The sequence below is a fragment of the Orcinus orca genome, chromosome X (assembly GCF_937001465.1).
Source record: "Orcinus orca chromosome X, mOrcOrc1.1, whole genome shotgun sequence".
Taxonomy (NCBI): Eukaryota; Metazoa; Chordata; class Mammalia; order Artiodactyla; family Delphinidae; genus Orcinus; species Orcinus orca.
In genome coordinates this window covers 21,264,782-21,282,716 of record NC_064580.1, presented here as the reverse complement: position 1 = coordinate 21,282,716, position 17,935 = coordinate 21,264,782, and the positions used below count along the sequence as shown (strand labels likewise).

The 17,935-nt window shown below is 42.6% G+C and overlaps 2 protein-coding genes across 4 annotated transcripts in view; one reads left to right on the top strand and one right to left on the bottom strand.

Annotated features, from left to right (window-relative positions):
* Positions 1-3,622: 3,622 nt before the first annotated feature.
* The window catches only part of KLHL15 (kelch like family member 15), a 475,484-nt gene continuing 461,171 nt past the window's right edge, over positions 3,623-17,935 (top strand). The window contains exon 1 of the mRNA XM_049705175.1: positions 3,623-3,633. The gene's annotated coding sequence lies outside the window, so the exon portion shown is untranslated. The remainder of the gene's footprint in view (positions 3,634-17,935) is intronic.
* Positions 3,989-17,935, bottom strand: part of PDK3 (pyruvate dehydrogenase kinase 3) — a 138,356-nt gene continuing 124,409 nt past the window's right edge. For all 3 annotated transcript variants that reach the window (XM_033415094.2, XM_004284917.4, XM_033415093.2), the window contains one exon: positions 3,989-14,758. In XM_033415094.2, coding sequence (XP_033270985.1) covers positions 14,728-14,758 — 31 coding nt within the window. In that variant the 3' untranslated portion in view covers positions 3,989-14,727. The remainder of the gene's footprint in view (positions 14,759-17,935) is intronic.

The window sequence follows — 17,935 nt, the reverse complement described above, 5'->3', positions numbered from 1 at the left end:
GAACATCTTTGGGGGGCCATAATTCCATGACTGAAGACAATGGTCATAAACCCTTGAACCTTTTTCCAGATCCTAACAGAGTTGAGGAGAAGTAATCCTCATGCAGATAGAGAGATTCGTGTTCCTCTTTTTAACATTCCTACATCTACTCGCGATGGACCCCTTAAATGTTTCTCTTGAGTCTTGACATCCACAAGAGAAGCATGGGATAGGTATAATGGGAGATGTTGGACCCAAATGAACAGGCTAATTGGTCCATGAGGAAAGGAAGGGTTGGCTCCTCAACTCATGAACATGGAGCCGTGGCTGGTAGAGAAGGAAGTTTAAGAGCTCCCTCCCTCTTCTCTGTACATATCCTCCAATTCATATTTGGCTATACCAAGAAGACAAGAAGTGGAAGCGCAGCTAACCAAAGTCTTTGATCGCTGGACACATTCTTGCTGAAATAAGCCAAGGAATACAGTTTCTGGCTATCAGGCAGCATCTGTTTCCTACCTATGCTCCCCCTGGTTTGTTTTTGGTTTTGTTTTTCTGGTCATTGGAGGTTGACCACAGCCAGTTTAAGCTGGGACTCACTTCCAGCCATCAAGTATCAAGGTATGCCATGCTCCTTTCTAGAGTAACTTATTTTTCCATGGTTGCCTTTGATCTGCATTTTAACTTAAGGTCTCAAATACATTCCTGTCCGAAGCATTCAGTAAATATTTACGTGAGCTCGTAGGTGCTGGAGATACAAAGACAAAAGAGGACACCATCCCTCCCCCCACCGCAATTTCAGTTCAGTAACTTGACTCTCAATTCTGACCTCTCCTGAGTGGCCCAGCCTCTGGCTTTACTGAGCTCTTGATGAACAGTCCATGTTTCGGACTGTGCCAAAGAGAATTTGACAATCATTTGACTAACTTCACTTATTTTCTTTTAACTAATCTCTTTGGGGTGGAGTGCTCTAAATTTCCCAGAGTGCTAAGAAAGATTGCTAACTCCTACTCAGAATAGGGAAAAATAGAAAAAAAATAGATTTGTAAAAGTAGATTTTCTATTTATGAGAAACCACTTGTTGAGAATGCTGAACGGTGGAGGCTGGTGACATCACCCCTCAGCTGGCCCGTGAACAGGAAGACTCTTAGGCTAGTTACCTAAGTCACAAGGCGTCAGCACACTCTTTCCCTAAAGGCCTTACCAAACAGGTGTGGGCCCTGGCCTGGAATGAACTCTATTTGAACAGAGCTGTTCTATGGATGAGATGGTCATTCGATGTCTCACCTTAGATTCTTCAATTGCAGGGTGGCTGACGGACTTCTCCCAGAATAATGGGGCAGAATTTGCTTTCATAAATTATTATTTTGTTACCAGTCGAAGCCCTAGAAAAAGAGCAGTTTTCATGTAAGAAGCTCGTTCCAATGATTGTGCCAAGGTGACAATAATTACCTCTAACTTTAGAAATGATGACACTATTAAGCTGTTACTAAGGAACTGTTGGAACGCTTCTGCGTCCATCACTGTTGCTGAAATCATTAACATGTTTATTTTGTTTGAGCACTAGCAAATTCTGTTTGGACAAGAATGCCAGAAAACAGTAAGAGTAGCATTAGCTTAGAGTTTCTTGCACAGAAGGAAACGGCAAAGCTGCTCAGTTGTCCAAAATCCAAATCGACAAGGCCTTTTCTCTAAGTATTTCCCAATTACCTGTTAAATAGAACATCAATTGGACCCTAGGCCTGCTCTATGCCAGGGAGACAGGATTTGCTGCTCCCAGAATTTTAGCCACTCTCAGAGGCTGGTCTGTGGTTTGGACTTGATCAGTGGTTTTTCAATCCTGTCACATGTTAGAATCTCTTAGGGAACGCTTTAAAAAAGACTTCTCAGACACCATCTGATGGAATGGATCTGAAATGGGCCCCAGTACTTGGAGATTCCAATGTGGCCAGGTTGAGACCCTCTGGGCTATAGTCAACACTTCAATTCAGAGAACAAAGTGAGCCTCTGAGAGAACTGGATTCAAGGAGGGTGACAATCAATGCCTTTTGTAGCAAAGATGAGAAGTGACGTGCCAAGCAGCTAGGACAGGAAAAGGTCGAGGTATCATCTTGTTATTTTCTTATCCAAAGAGAGACTCTTATGTTAATGAAAGTGTCATCAGTAGGCAGAGGACAAAGGATTCATTTTAAGACCAACATTTAGAAATGACAAGGGTACTGTCAAGCACCCAACCCAATGACTGGTGAAAATGGGTACTCGATGTTAATTTAAAAAAATGCAACAACGTGTAATGGCTGTACATAGCTGCACTGTCCAATATGGTTGCTACTAGCCACAGGTGGCTATTTGAATTTAAATGAATACCAATTAAAAATTCAGTTCCTCAGTTGAACTAGCCACATTTTAAGTGTACAGGTGGCTAGTGGTGGCCATATTGGACAGCAAAGCTAGAGAACATGCCCATCATCACAGAGTTCTAGTGGTGGACAGAGGCAACCCCTCCTATGTGATGCTTTATAATTTATTCACGTGAGCAAAGAGTATGTCTCTGTTACTATGAACACCCGAAAACATCAGCAGATAACCATTTGTAAACATGCATTGTTAAGCCATTGGAAAGAATTCTGAAATGAGGACAAGGAAGTAAAAACCGACACTACAGTGCAATGCTCTTCAGCAGCTTCATGGAACCACAGACTCTTGAGTGAGGGTCTCTTTGTGAGTGTAAACCATACTTACTTGCTGAATTTCAAACAGGGCAGGAGTGGCTGCTACAAGAATGCTCTTCCCCAGATGTGAATGATGCGTTAGCACAGTGACTGCTGGATGGACGACTTAAGAATTCTAACTAAAACCACTGTCGCTTTCAAGACTCAGTGGTTTGGTATTCTTTGGGCAAGATACAGCACAACATGACAGCAGTTGATTAGTAACTGCTTCACATTTTAGGTTTTAAAGAGAGCCCTGTAACATCAGACCTGGAAAGAACCCTGAAATCATGCAGTCCAACTCCCTAATTTAATAGATGAAGATACCAAAGCACAGTTAACAGGGAGCCGGTAGGGGAACCAAGGCAAACATGCTGATTTCCTGACATTAATACTCCCCAGGAATCATCCAAACCGAAGTTTCTTGCCTCAAACTTTCTAGACGTTTTGTTTTTTAGTGATGAGAACACAGGACAGGCAGTTGTGCGGCTCTCAAATTTGAAAAAAGACACCCACTCATCACTGAAGACTTAGTAAAAGAATGACGCATTGGCAAATAACACGAAGACCCCATCTCTCAGTCAGTCAGGAAGTACCTAAGTGCAGCCAAGTGTCTTTGGAGGCACTGGGTTCTGGTGTCAGTGCTGCACCAGCTCCTCAGAAGAGACCATGGAACCAACAGCAGCAGTTTCCAACTTACATTTTTTAAAAGAATTCCCCTGGGGCATTTGTTAAAATCAAGATTCCTAGGCCTCCACCCCAGAGAATCTGAATCAGAAGAGCTGAGGCAGAGCCCAGGAATCTGCATTTAACCAGCATCTCAGGTAATTCTGGGGTAGGTGGTCCACGGCCAGTCAATCCCAATTTGTCCAGGACAGTCCCAGTTTACATCTGTTGACGTGGTTTACAGCATAATTATTAACAGTGCTCGTTCTCACTGTCAAAAGTGTCCTGGCTTGGCCGATATATTATATAGTCCCCTTTCTCCAATCCCTGGATCGTATTATGAAAACTACCGCTATAACGATTCACTGTTAAGCAGTTTATTTTGCCAGTAGGATGTTCCCCCCAAAGGTGAGCTGTATGTTCCCTGCCACAGAGAATCCAAAGAACCTGTTTTTCCTCTGAGTGATCATAAACGTTTTAAAATGTACTCTTGCCCATTCCCAGCAACTTGCAAAGGTGCTTCGTGCTGTTCACGTACTGAATTCCAGAAACGGAGCGAGCAGAAGGCGGAGCTTACAGGTGGGACGGATGAGACTACAGACAAGAGCTCAGGAAAAGACCACACGGACGCACAGTGAAACACAACTACCACTTTATTGTTCGATGACTGTAGTACACAATTGTCCATGTGCTCCAGGACGCGTCTGGCTCTGACACACACCAAGGATGGCTCCGCGACTGATGCGGGGAACATGATCTGAGCCACACACTTCCCCGGTCATGTTTTTCCAACAATCACAAAAACAAACCACTTTTCTCCACGGAACGTGGCGCGACAAATTACCTCAAACCAAAGTAATTCTTCACTTGTAACAGTGTGTACCAGCCAGGCCACAGAACAGCACAGAACACGAGGGGCCGGGCTTCCCTCTACAAACCACAAGGCAGCTCGTGAACACCGGACACACGCGTACATTTCACTGTAACTGAGCTGACAGCTGCCCAAAGCCAACCAGGTCAGATTTGGACTTAGGGGTACAAACACTGTAATGAACTTTCATTTCATATATACGTTACTCTACTTCTCTTGTTAAATCAGCTATTGTTCCCAGTTTAGACACTGCTTTTATGAGTTAAGGAGTTACGATGGAAGAAATCAGTCAAGTGACTTCACATTTCAATGCAGCATTAAATATGTTCACAATGGTATATTTTACTCCACGTTGACTTTTCTTATTTGGTTCAAGCATTTCTTAACTATTCACAACTTGTGTTCTAAATCTGAGAAATATTGAAGTTACAAGCACTCATGTACTTTCGTGAGGATGTGAACTTAGACCAACAGATGGCACGATGAGTATATAAACCTGAAGCAGCAATTACAATCTCAGATGACTTTAACACCAAGGAACTCTGCAGAGATCAGGGTTAGCCAGGATGCTAAAGTGATAGGGTTCACTCTCCTAAAACATGCGTCATGTCGTCCAGGACGGACTCGAGCACAGCCTGGGTTTTTAATCAGAGTGGAGCATTCGGTTCCAGTGCAGCACAGCGAGAGGACAGAATAACAACAAGGAACGTAAGAGAAACGATGGAAGAGGCAACAGAGCTCAGTTCCTCCGACACTGAATATAGCCAACTTGCACTTTTTAAATACGTAATACTTTCTACTTTCTAGGTAAACCTTGCCTTGGCTGTCTCCTCAGAGGCAAGATACCTTTAGTTTGGTCTAGGCTAAAAAAGAATTTTAAGCATATGCACAACTTATTGGTCAAATTCACGTGCCAGCTCTAACAGGAATTTTAAAAGTAAAAAGCAAGATATCAAAGGACTTTATGTGATGCTTTCCCCTGGAAGAGTTACACAGGCAGCTAGAGAAAAAGGGAGCAGATACAGGATCTTGGCAGGCCCCTTCTATTTTAGGTTTAATGCTGGTTATAACAACCAGGCAAACCCCGCGTCCTGATGGCGATCGGCAAGCCACGCTGCGAAGCCTGCGATCTTGCCTGGTCCCTCTCCAACGGCAGGTGGTTTTCAGTGTTTTCAGATCCCTACACTTATAGGCTGTAGCTGTAATTATTCTAAAACATTTGTTCTAATTAAACATGGGGAATAGTAACCTCAGCAGTGTTTTAGATAAAGGCACAGGCCAATTCTTAATGTAAATAGAGTGCCTTTTAAAATACTGACTGAGGTTTCCCATGGATATAAAAGTTCAAGTGACAAAAGAAGATGGAATTTATAAGAAAGGGGTGCCATGATGTATTATAAACAGCAATATAACATTTTATACTCATCCTGCCTGTTTTTGCCAACCCCTCATCACTCCTCTTGTATATCAAGCATGGCCAAATGGCAAATGCCTTTGACGCCCAATGAGATGTCACTTTTGTCATTGCCTTTTTTTTTTTTTTTGCGGTACGCGGGCCTCTCACTGTTGTGGCCTCTCCCGTTGCGGAGCACAGGCTCCGGACACGCAGGCCCAGCGGCCATGGCTCACGGGCCCAGCCGCTCCGCGGCATGTGGGATCTTCCCGGACCGGGCCACGAACCCGCGTCCCCTGCATCGGCAGGCGGACTCTCAACCACTGCGCCACCAGCGAAGCCCTGTCATTGCCTTTTTAATGCCTGGCATATATGAAGAGCCAAAACAGAACTGAATGTTAAGGTTCTTTCCATTTTCTCCCAAAAAGAATCTCAAGGTAAGAATATTTTAAAACATTAAGTACTTCTGTGATCAGTAAGCATTCCATTCTAAATGTGTCATTTTCAACGAATTTGGAAGGCAGAGATGAACTGAAGAGCCATTAAGCCAGTCGTAAGTGCCAGGATTAGACATTTCTTCACTTCGCTAACTGCAGGGCGAACATATTGCTTAGAGTACATATGATCTTTGACATTTGTGCTGTTTCGGCCCATTTGCAAAAGTCAGCAGGCCATTCTGAGGTTGGCAAAAGTTAGAATTATTTAATAGAATGTGCTTTTAAGTGAAATTTTATTACCCCAAAAGGATTCAAATCCAATGGGAAACAGAATCTTCACTGAAAAGCCAAGAAGCAAAATTATCAACAAAATCAAATTCCAGGATTTTTCTATGAAAATCTCAGAGAAGCGCGATAAAGAGGTCTTTGTATACCTACTAAACCTAGGACTTTTAGGTGTCCTTTTATCACGAAAAAGCCTAGAAACACATAGAATCTGAGTGCTGATAAGAGCGAAGTTCAAGTTTCTTGGGTAATCTTGTGTTCCTGAGATGACAATACTTTCGAAACTCTAGCTCTAGAAATTTAGACAAGAACTATCAAATCTGAGCACACCAGGATAGACTTTCAGAGATTTTCATGGGGATTCTTATCAAAGGCTATCCCTGAGACATGCAAGGGTAGTGAAAATGTAATTCTCTGAGTACAAAAAAATATAACTTATAAAATCAATTTGATCTCTTCACTTCTCCCTTTAAAGAAATTACTAAAATAAAAAGATTTATTATTATAGTCTAAACTCTTCTGTTCTACTTTATTTAAAAAAAAAATTATTTTATTTAGGGAGAGGCCAGGCACGGGCGGGATGCTTCCACATACATTCTCTCTCCCAATACTTCTCTTAAAAGATCACTTCTTTAAAGGTACAGAAATAAAAATAGACTTCTTACAATTATAACAAACTTAGTGGGATGACAAAATAGTTGCATTTTAAAGAATGCAACTGCAATTCTTCAGTTTTGGAAACTATGTAACATGAAAAAGTTAAGCAATGGAATGGAATCCTCAAATGATGAGAACTTTTAAAGAATGCAATAACCATTTTGTACTTTTGGAAAATGTGATATGAAAAACAAATCCAAAATACCTCTCTATGTAAATGAAAGCTCAAGCCATAGTAATTCAAAATTAAAATGATTTACATAATCTACTATACTTTGTGTTTTTTTAGTAATTAACCTTCCTGAGGCTGATTTTGTTCTCCTTGGTGTTTGCTTAACTAAAGTGCTTAATAAAATTTCTACAGAATATATTACCCTCTTCATAGATGAATATTATTTTCAACTACAATCTGACAAAAATCTAACTACATTTAATTATGCTTGATTAATCCAAATGTCACTGAGAGATTTATAGAACAGAGAAATATTTTTCAGGTTAAATTCATCCTCTTTTCCACCGCAAGCTTCCTGGATCCACTATTACCACAAATCTACTACTCATTTCTCTAACGTTAAAAAAAAATCCCACCAAAAATATTGCCAATAGTCCAAACTGGACCGTGGGACTCCAGGTATCAAACTCTACTGCTTATCCTTTTCAAGAGATGTGCAGACTCCATCAAAGACTGAAGTCACCACTTCAAACTGGGAAGTGAGCCACCCCTGCAGAGTCTGGCAGTGGTGGAGGGAAAAGGATACAGAGAGGGGAAGTCAAATACTATTATGGATTTATTAAACGCTGCGAGGATATGAATGCGAGATAAGGGGTGGGCTTTCTTTTAATGCAGGCACTTAACTGCATCAGACATTTGTTTGGAGGCTTTCAGTAGTGATGCCCTAAGGTGCTTTCATTTATATGCAAATAAGTCAATTTAAAGGATGACAAATCGGCTCTACTTATGGGAATAATTCAACTCATCCCCTCTCCTGCTCCAGCACTCGGCTCTACCCTCCCTGGGACCAGCCAGGCAGGTGTCAGAAAACCGAGTGTCCTCCCCGGCTTTGCTGCTGCCTCCGAGGGAGCAGTACCACCACCGAGAGCCACCTGTGTCCCAACATGAGTAGCTGCCCGCGTCCGGCTCCACTGACCCCATCACTGGGATCCTAGGCAATTCAAGTCCAGGTTTTATAGACAGATGAAAGAAAAGGCAGAAACAATGGTTTCTCAAGGATTCTGTGACCTCGATATTGCTGTCATTTTATTTTCTTCATTTTGGGGGTTGAACACAGCTAATGCCAACCTACGGACTTGAGAGGGAAGCCGCCTCGGCTAAGCCTTTCCTCCACGTCTCAAACCAGTTCGCAAGCGTTCACGTCCTCCTGACAAGCAGCTCTTTTCACTCCAGCATCATCAGCCAGAAGCTGGAATTGGGAAGATTTGGTTTCAATCATGATTTCTGAAGTTCTACAAAGACACATCTGGAAGCTGCTCTGATTGCATTTTCGTTACGAGGAAACAGCAGCCCACACCATTCAGTGCAATGTGACGATCAAAGCTGGCTCCTCTCACCTTACCACGTTTCCCGGCAAAGGGCTCAGCCGGCTCCTGGACCCAAAGTCACAGCGCCCCGTGGAGCCAGGCCCAGAAGGCGGCCTCTCCACGTGCAGATGAACAGATACAAAGGAGACAAGAACTCAGGGCTCACCAATGCCTCCTCGTCCAAGGAACCCATCCATCCGTGACAATGAAAACAACAGTTACAGGGTTCGGTGCCTCCACCACCACTCGTCCTTTGCAACCCCCTTCCCGCCTTTATTTTTCTCCCAACTGTACTAGAAACTTTCCTCGTTGAGTGTCTCGTCTGATCCCCCTGCCCGAACGTGAGCCCCGCGAGGCCAGGACTTCCGTCTGCTGTCATCACTGCCACGTGCCCAGCCCTGGGCACTTCTAGCGCGCTGCAGATGCTCGCTATTATTTAAACGGAGGAATGAACACGGCTTTCCTTTCCACAACTCCTCTGTCTGCCACCTTCACTTCTTCCGTCCCTCACACATGGACACGTGTTCCATTGTGCACTTCACACCAGGACGGAACCAGGGCCAACACTCTGACCTGAGGGGAAGGCACTGCACAGGGTGGAGTTAGATGCACTGAGCAAGGCTGTCACCCCTGCTCCTTGATCACTGTGCTCGGCTCTGAAGGTGAGGAAAGTGTGCCCAGTGGAATACGCTGCCCACTGAGGAAAGGAGGCTTCAATCCTACAAATAGGCGAAATAGAACCCCCAATCTGTGATCCCCCTATAAATGCACTTTTGAAATGTCAGTTTGTGTGACAGCAGGTCCCAGACCTACAAACCATCTCAAGGTATATTCATGAATATCAGCAATCATCCTGATGAGGACTTGACTCCTTTCTGTTTCTTAATGAACCACATTTTAAGACGGGCTGATGAAAAGACAGGTAAGAAAACCTGTGTCACAGTAAAGCTCTCACGGGGTCACCACCCTCCGTTGGGCAGCTCAACTAGTAACCTGTCAGTAAAAAATAGTTTAAACTTCTCCTGATAATTCTGATTATGTGCTAGTTTGAAATATTCCATCATATTTAATTAACTAATAAATCACTGTCAATGGCTGGTAACTTTTTAAGTTCATGAAAATGTCACATGCCCCCTGTTTTCAAACCAGAAGGTACTGATCTCTCTAATCAATGGACCAGAAACCCAAGTTAAAAGTTATCTTTCCACAAAGAACAATAAACAAAAACCCTGTATTAAGTTATTAATGGTGCTTTCCTACTAGCGATATTGGTTCCATCTGTTGACTAACATATAGCTTATGATTAGGAAGGACATTATCTTCAAAGTCAAATGTTTAGGCAGCTGGACTGCTGGGAAGATGGCAGAGTAAATTCATGTTTATGTAAGTGCTCCTGCCTTTCAACACATACATCCAAAAGCTGAAAAAGAAGCTGTCTATGGGGAAACTAATAAAAGCCACCACCCCATACCGAGGACTCCAGGAGAGTGTCTGACAACCAAGCTGAGGACTAATCAGAGGAGGGTTCTCGAAGTTGTCAAGCAGGCCACAGTTGCTGGGCAGTTGTTGAGAGTGTTCCAAAGGACTCTACCAATCATTTCTTAACTTGGAGAAATAAAGCCTGGTGGCGGTCAAGACAAGCTGAGGGCACACTGCGTGGGCATGTTTCCCGAAGCAAAAACTAGGAGGGGAGGTTGACATCTCAGGTGCGCCGTTTGTGTGCAGAGGAGAGAAACAGTAACTCTGGAGCCAAACACACAAATACTGACTACGTATAACCCAGCAGAGCAGAGGGACGAACCCACCACACTCCTGCTGGGGCGACGTCTAATGGACATGGGGAAACTCGAGGGCAATCCTCTCCCCCATTGGGACCCAGCACCCCCCACCCCAGGGCGAAGGATTCAACAGTGTCCACGGAAGGCACTCCAAGGAGGCTTTGCTTCACCCCTCCTTCCCCCGCGTCCAGATAGCAGAACGGAAAACAAAGACAGCCTCTGCCATTACATTCCGTCAATATCCAGCCTTACAGTTCAGGGGCGCAGGTGATCAAATGCTTCTCACTTGAAAAAGGAGAAGTCAAGGAGGATTTATCCACACTCTTCTCGGCAGACAGAAATGGTCCCATGCAAAGACCAACAAATAAGCAGAAAAAAGCCATCACGATACTTCTGCAACAAGAAAAAAGCAAAATAACACAAAAGGAATGAAAGAAGCAAAACACAGAAAAATGCACTCTGGAAACAGAATCATTTCAGAATCCATGAAAACAGAGTTCAGCTTCCCAAGCAACGAAAAGAAGGAGTCAAAGAGGAAAACACAATGAGAGAAAAAGCTGGCAGAGCTAAGGAAAGACACAGAGGGAAAAAGAAGAAAAGAAAACTGCAGCAGAAGTGAAAGCCACATGGCAAGCACTGGGGCCCAGAATCAATACCACAGAAAACAGAATCAGTGAAATGCGAGGTTAAGACCTGAGGGAAAAAAATCACACAGCAGGAAGAAAGACAAGGAGACCAAAAGCAATCAAAGGAAAGATAAATGTGAAGGACAGAGAACAGAGAGTCAATATAGGGGCAGATTGTTGAACAAGAGAGCCGATAAACCGGTAAGAAACGCAGAAAGGCCCGAATGTCAATGTCTGATGCTCACTGAGGACCAGAAAAAGCCAACAGATAACTCTTGGCCCCGAGACACACTCGAATGAAGTTACTGCATTTCAAGGATAAACAAGAAATCACAAGTACTCAGGGCAAACAAGCAGTTCATCTACAAAAGGGGAAGAAAAATCTGTCTGGACTCAGCCCTCTCAGACCCACCACACACTAGAAGACAACAGAGTGATGTCTCCAAAGAACTGAGGGGAAAAAGACGTGATCCAAGAATCTGAGAGACAGCCAAGTTACTGTTCATAAAAGACGGCAACAGAAAGGCATCTGTAACTATGCGAGAAAATCCAACTGAAACTGTAATCCAGTCCACCGAGAGGTAAAAGCATCGACTCTCGAATGTGGAGTCATTGTATGAGAAGGCTGGCAGTGAGCACTGAGTTCATTCAAACATAGAATTAAGTCTAAATAACTCCAGTAATTACCAACAGTTATACACTTTAAAGTCGGCTGCCTTTCTAGGTGACAGCCGCCAAATCCCTTCGATTATCTCCACTAACTATGCCAAGATGAAAACACACAAAAGAAAACCTCTCCTGAATGAAATTCTCTGACACTACCGAAAAATTTTGGTTTATATCTTACCCTTGAGGGTTAATATACCCAAGAAATTCCTCAAAAAAGAGATAATGCTAATTACCTGGGGCATCGCTGAGAGCATGGACCTAGGAACAAGAAGACCCAACTACTCACTTTGGTTCTTCCATGCCACCGTGGCAAACCACTGAACTGCTTTGGAACTCATATGAAAAAGAGAGATAATACCTGCATGGTCCACCACGTGGCATTGGAAGGATCAAATAGGATGCTGTATGCGAAAGTTCTGTGGAATCTATAAGCAAGGGTATAAAACCATGTCACCTGATTGGATGGCAAGAACCCACTATATTAAGGAGTCAAAATCAGTCATTCAGAGACAAAGAAAGGATCAGATGGCTCCCATGGATCCATCACTACTTCCTTCCTCTTGTTTCTCTCCATTTTCAAGTCACCTCTTAGCACTATAAAAAGGAAATTCAGTACTTCCACAGCTCACAGCTCCTGACTTGAATTATTTTTAATTTGGAAACAAAGACAGTTACCCACCATCCAAGGTAAATGTCTGTCAATCTCCATTCACTAATTCAGCTAATACTCATTAAGCACCTACTATGTTCCAGGTCCTACTTCAAATAGTAGACACTGTCCCCAAATACTTAAAATAAACTTGAGTAAATGAGAGGGAAATGCAGGGCAATTTGGGAGGACTAAGCAAGTTTAGCTGAAAGACGGTTAATGTCTATGTACTTTACACCATGTAGAAATGTGACCAGATACATAGAGACAAAGCACAGCAACCAGCCAGAGGGATGCACCTAGGTTCAGGGAATGATGTACGGCCATCAGGAAGGATAAATTGATACTTGGGGCAGCTAAATTGTGTGAATGCAAGATATTCTGAAACTCTTCTGATGGTTGCTTCGGAAGCAAAGTTAATATTTCTTAATGCAGAAAACAAAGACAGGTGAGGCAAGATTGTCCCGGTGTCAGATGGATATGAGTAAGCCAAAACGTGTATCAGCAGAGGACTACCAGTTAAGTCATTAAAACACTGAAAGAAATCTTTACTTTTGAAAAAGACCTAAAAAGGGAGGAAGATCATAGGCTTTTTTCACATCAGCTTTTCCATCTGCAACCTTTACATGGAGCTTGGGTTGAGGGCATATCAATCAATGGGAATTCCTCAAGCACACAGAACAAAGCAGGAGGGAACACTCCGGAATCTGCTGCCTCCTTCCCTTACAGCATATCACAAGTGAAAGTGTAAAGGGCTATGGTTGGAAATGCAGGCCAAGTAAGATACTGATAGATGATCTGAACCTTAGAAGAAAGCTCGAGTCTTTAAAAATAAAGGGCTATTATTTTTACATCTTTATACCACAAGGAAACAATCATATGGAACAGCCCCATTCCCAGACTGACACTGACTCAGTCTTCAGGAAACAGACCTCCATACGGACCACCTCATCACCCGTATCTTGGAAGTGCGTCGGTCTTTTTCTTACCTGACTAATTATGAGTCCCCTGATGAGAGCCTTCGAAGGATGGGAGAGATGAGGTCTTTCTAAAGATGAAGGAACTAATCATGAGCTCAGGTAACATGATAAAATGAAAGAATATCAGAGTTGGTGGAACTAAGAGAAACAGAGGTGACATCAAGCCAAGCGCAGCTGGTCAGCGCACAACTCCACCCAGGGAAAAACTGTGACTAAAGGAGGAGGAATACTTCACAAGTGACAGCTCTGAACTCAGTGAATTCAATACTTAAACACTGGATGGGAACATTTATATGGATGTTAAAAGAGAGCAGAAGTCAAAGTAGATCATAAATATACGAAAAATTATAGTGAAGAGAAACACATCCTGTGGAGCTTTATAACTTGTGAATTTTAACCTGGACTCTCAGCTTCCGTTTCTAAGAGTAAATACAACATGGCTCCTCTTTCCTCACCTCAAGTCCTCTGCCAAGTCCACCTTCCAGCAAAAAATAAACTATGCTGAAAATCAGATAGACAATTCTAAAACCGGCTAAACTTCATGAAAATATAAATTATGAAGACCTGGGGCATTTTTCAAAATAAACTAGAAAGAACTTTTCCCTTCGGTCTATTTTACAACTAGTAAAGTGCATCACATAGGGACTTAGAAAACTACAAAGGAATGTAACATGACAAAAGGACAGTATTCAGAGGTAAAACTGTTACATAAGCATAAAAATTCCACTTCCCACTCTTTATGAACTTGATAACGACCAGAAGGTAGACTTTCACTTAAGATCTTTGAAACCAAGCAGTTAAGTGAAAAATTCCAAGACAACTTTTGGAATGCTTTAATTGACAGAATGGAAGTATACAAATGAATTTCAAAATAAAACCTATGCATCCAAGAGGAAGATCTAACACGAAACTACCCACACCTCACAATGAGAATCCGGTCAGATGGAAGAAGGCCAAAGTCTAAATCAGAGAGTGAGGAGGGATGCATAAGAGAAAGGAAGGGCCCAGGGACCGAATTATCAAGACATGCTAAGCTGACGTCCTCAACTTCCGGACTCCCCAGGCCTTAGCTGGTGGTTTGGGACAAACATGGTATTTGGTCACAAAGAGCAACAGTAGAGATCGGCTGTATCTGCAGTGGGGAGGGAGCTGAGAAATCTGGGGACACTGTAGACACTCTATGATAACGAGGACAGAGGTATGAGGACGCGAGTGCTAACGAGGTTCTGTGTCCCCTTATGACAGGCGCCAACCAAACCACGGCAACGTACTACGAAAAATGACTCAAGTTACTACTTTAGTGGAAGATCTGAAGTAGCTACAGGAAACTTCTGTGGAAAAGGTCCACCTCATACAGAGAGCAAATACACATTCAAACACTGGATTAACTATAGTGCCACACGCAGAGTTGGTGGAGGAAAGGAGTTCTTTCTGGGTGACTTGCAGAAGACCATCTTTTCTTCATGGAGAGGACCGAAGCATTCAGTTCTTTACAAAGTTCTGTTAGTCTTGAACTTGTCCCTACAAAGAAAATAATGGGAATATCCACAGTGAGTTTATGAGGACAACCTTCTCTATTTTACGCGAGACTTATTCAGAGCATTTAGTTACAGTGATGATGCAAAAACGCGTGCCTTATCTCAGAATTATTCTCTATGGTTACGACAGAAAATGAATTACCATTTAATGACTTATATATACTTTAAAAGAGTTCTTTCCTCTCAGTTAAAAACCTGATTAGAAATGAGGAATCACTGCTAATGGGTATGGGGTTTCTTTGGGGGATGGTGAATATGTTCTGAAATTAGACAGTGGGTGAGGATCACACAACTTTGTGAATATACCAAAAGCCACTGAATTTGTACACTTTAAAAGGCTGCATTGTATCTCAGTAAGGCTGTAATTAAAAATCTGCTTAGGAAATAAATTTTCTTAGGATTTCTCTTTCCCCTAGTGAATTTACCATTCCTACTAAATACTTTCCCAAGGTGGCCACCAATTATGCTATTTGTATAACTGAAATATCAGGCTAAACATTTTAAAATCTTAAAAAAAATTGCTTTCTGGGGCTTCCCTGGTGGCGCAGTGGTTGAGAGTCCGCCTGCCGATGCAGGGGACACGGGTTTGTGCCCCGGTCCGGGAAGATCCCACATGCCGCAGAGCGGCTGGGCCCGTGAGCCATGGTCGCTGAGCCTGCGCGTCCGGAGCCTGTGCTCCGCAACGGGAGAGGCCACAACAGTGAGAGGCCCGCGTACCGCAAAAAAAAAAAAAAAAAAATTGCTTTCTGCTAAAATTTGTCTAAGATATTAGAAATGAAGGCTCATACTTAGTCAGCAGTATACAACCTCCTAAACTATTTAAAGTTTTAAGTAGACTTTTTAAAAAATATTTATTTATTTATTTTTGGCTGCATTGGGTCTTTGTTGCTGCGTGTGGGCTTTCTCTAGTTGCGGCAAGCGCAGGCTTCTCATTGCGGTGGTTTCTCTTGTTGTGGAGCACGGGCTCTAGGTGCGCGGCTTCAGTAGCTGTGGCTTGAGGGCTCTAGGGCGCAGGCTCAGTAGTTGTGGCGCACGGGCTTAGTTGTTCTGCGGCATGTGGGATCTTCCCAGACCAGGGCTTGAACCCATGTCCCCTGCATTAGCAGGCGGATTCTTAACCACTGTACCACCGGGGAAGTCCTAAACAGCCTTTAAAACAATATTCAACAAAGGCCATCTTTTAACAATCCAAATGGACCTTAATGTTTATAAAGACTGCTTATGTGCTACTCAAATAACTCCCCCTACCGGAGCCATAGCTGGAATTAACTGCTCACACTGATGCCCAACATGTTACTTGACTTACATACGGACTGAAAATGGAATCAAGGGAAACTGATCCACGGGTTTCAAGCTAATTTAGCTTAATCTCTGCCAGGGATGGTGTGCGTATGTGTCTACACACACCTGTGTGTACACTCACACTCACGTGCACAAACCAAACTCCTCTAGATTTCATCATTTGAGGTGAGTGACCAGTCCGGCAATATTGCACAGAGGTCCATCACAAGACTTCCGTAGAAAAGAATAAACATCAATGTAGATAGCCTTTATATCATTCATCAGAAAAGACCAATGCTACTATAAAGGTACAAAATCACAAAGCTATATAAACTCTATTTGCATACAAATACCTTTCTGTTGCACTATGTTAGGAATCAAGGTTTTCAGAGTAAGAGGAAATATATACAATTAAAATATAATAGCGAGGGACTTCCCTGGTGACGCAGTGGTTAAGGATCCGCCTGCCAATGCAGGGGACACGGGTTCGAGTCCTGGTCCGGGAAGATCCCACGTGCCGCGGAGCAACTAAGCCCGTGCGACACAACTACTGAGCCCACGTGCCACAACTACTGAAGCTTGAGTGCCTAGAGCCCGTGCTCCACAACAAGAGAAGCCACTGCAATGAGAAGCCCATGCACTGCAACAAAGAGTAGCCCCCGCTTGCCGCAACCAGAGAAAGCCCGCATGCAGCAACGAAGACCCAACACAGCCAAAAATAAATAAATAAATAATTAAAAAAATATTAGCGAGAAACATTACAATGTTAAAATCGAATAAAAATATCAATATGATCTTAAAAAAGATATGTATTTTATAGTTCTGCCCAGAAAAGGGGACTAGAAAAGGTATAATGTACACCTCCAACACCCAGATTAGGGTCTCTAATACCCATTAAAAGGAAACAGGAGTCCTTGAGGAAAATGGCTGATTCTAGGCAAAGTGTAAGATAAGCCTAGGACATCATCTTGGGCCAGAAAGCAAGGAAGCTTTCAAAGATGAATACGGTTTTATCAATGGAACACAAAGGATCTGGCTCAAAATAGCTTCCAGTGGCCAAAGGTGTGCCAGTTTTAGCATCAAAAAGATGGCCACTACATGCAATGACATAGGTGAACCTCACAGAAAGCCAGACACAAAAAGAGCACACAGTGTATCTTCCTTTTGTTTTAAGTTCAAGCAGTGAGAGAGTCAGACATAGTGATAGGTGATAGAGTTGGAATAATTGTTACATGGTAAGGAGGGAAAAAGGAGGAGAGTCTGACTAGAAAGCAGCCTTTTCACGTGCTGGAAATATAGGTGTAAAAATTCATTAAGTTATAAACTTAAGATCTGAACACTTTTTATATGTATGTTAAATATTGACTGAAACATATCAAAGCAATAAAAATCTACAATATCCATCATAATACTTAAAAAAGAGAAAGCCAGAAACTCATTGGTCAAATTTAAGGTGGTTTTTAACTCAACTTCTTACCTTGAAAATTGGTAATTAAAGGGAAAGACTGAAATGCTTATCCTGCCTTGCCAGGAGGCACTGTACTTCAAAAGGTACCTAAATGACCTTAGTTGTTGAGGAAGAACTTTATAGGAGAATGTCAGCTAATAATTGTCAAAGGAATGATACTAACAAAAAAAAACTCATCATTTTATAAACATTAATAAAGTTACTGATTAAGGCCAAAGTTATCAGCTGGTGCTAAAAACCATTAGGTGATGGTTGCATGGTGCCGAAATAACATGACAAAATAACACTACGCAGATTACTTTCTGGTTGAGAAGGGAAAATTAACTATACTATGGAGGGATCAGACAGTCATCACCTGAATTACGGTCAGTCTTAACATTACTAATGGTGGATCAACCAGACATCATGGGT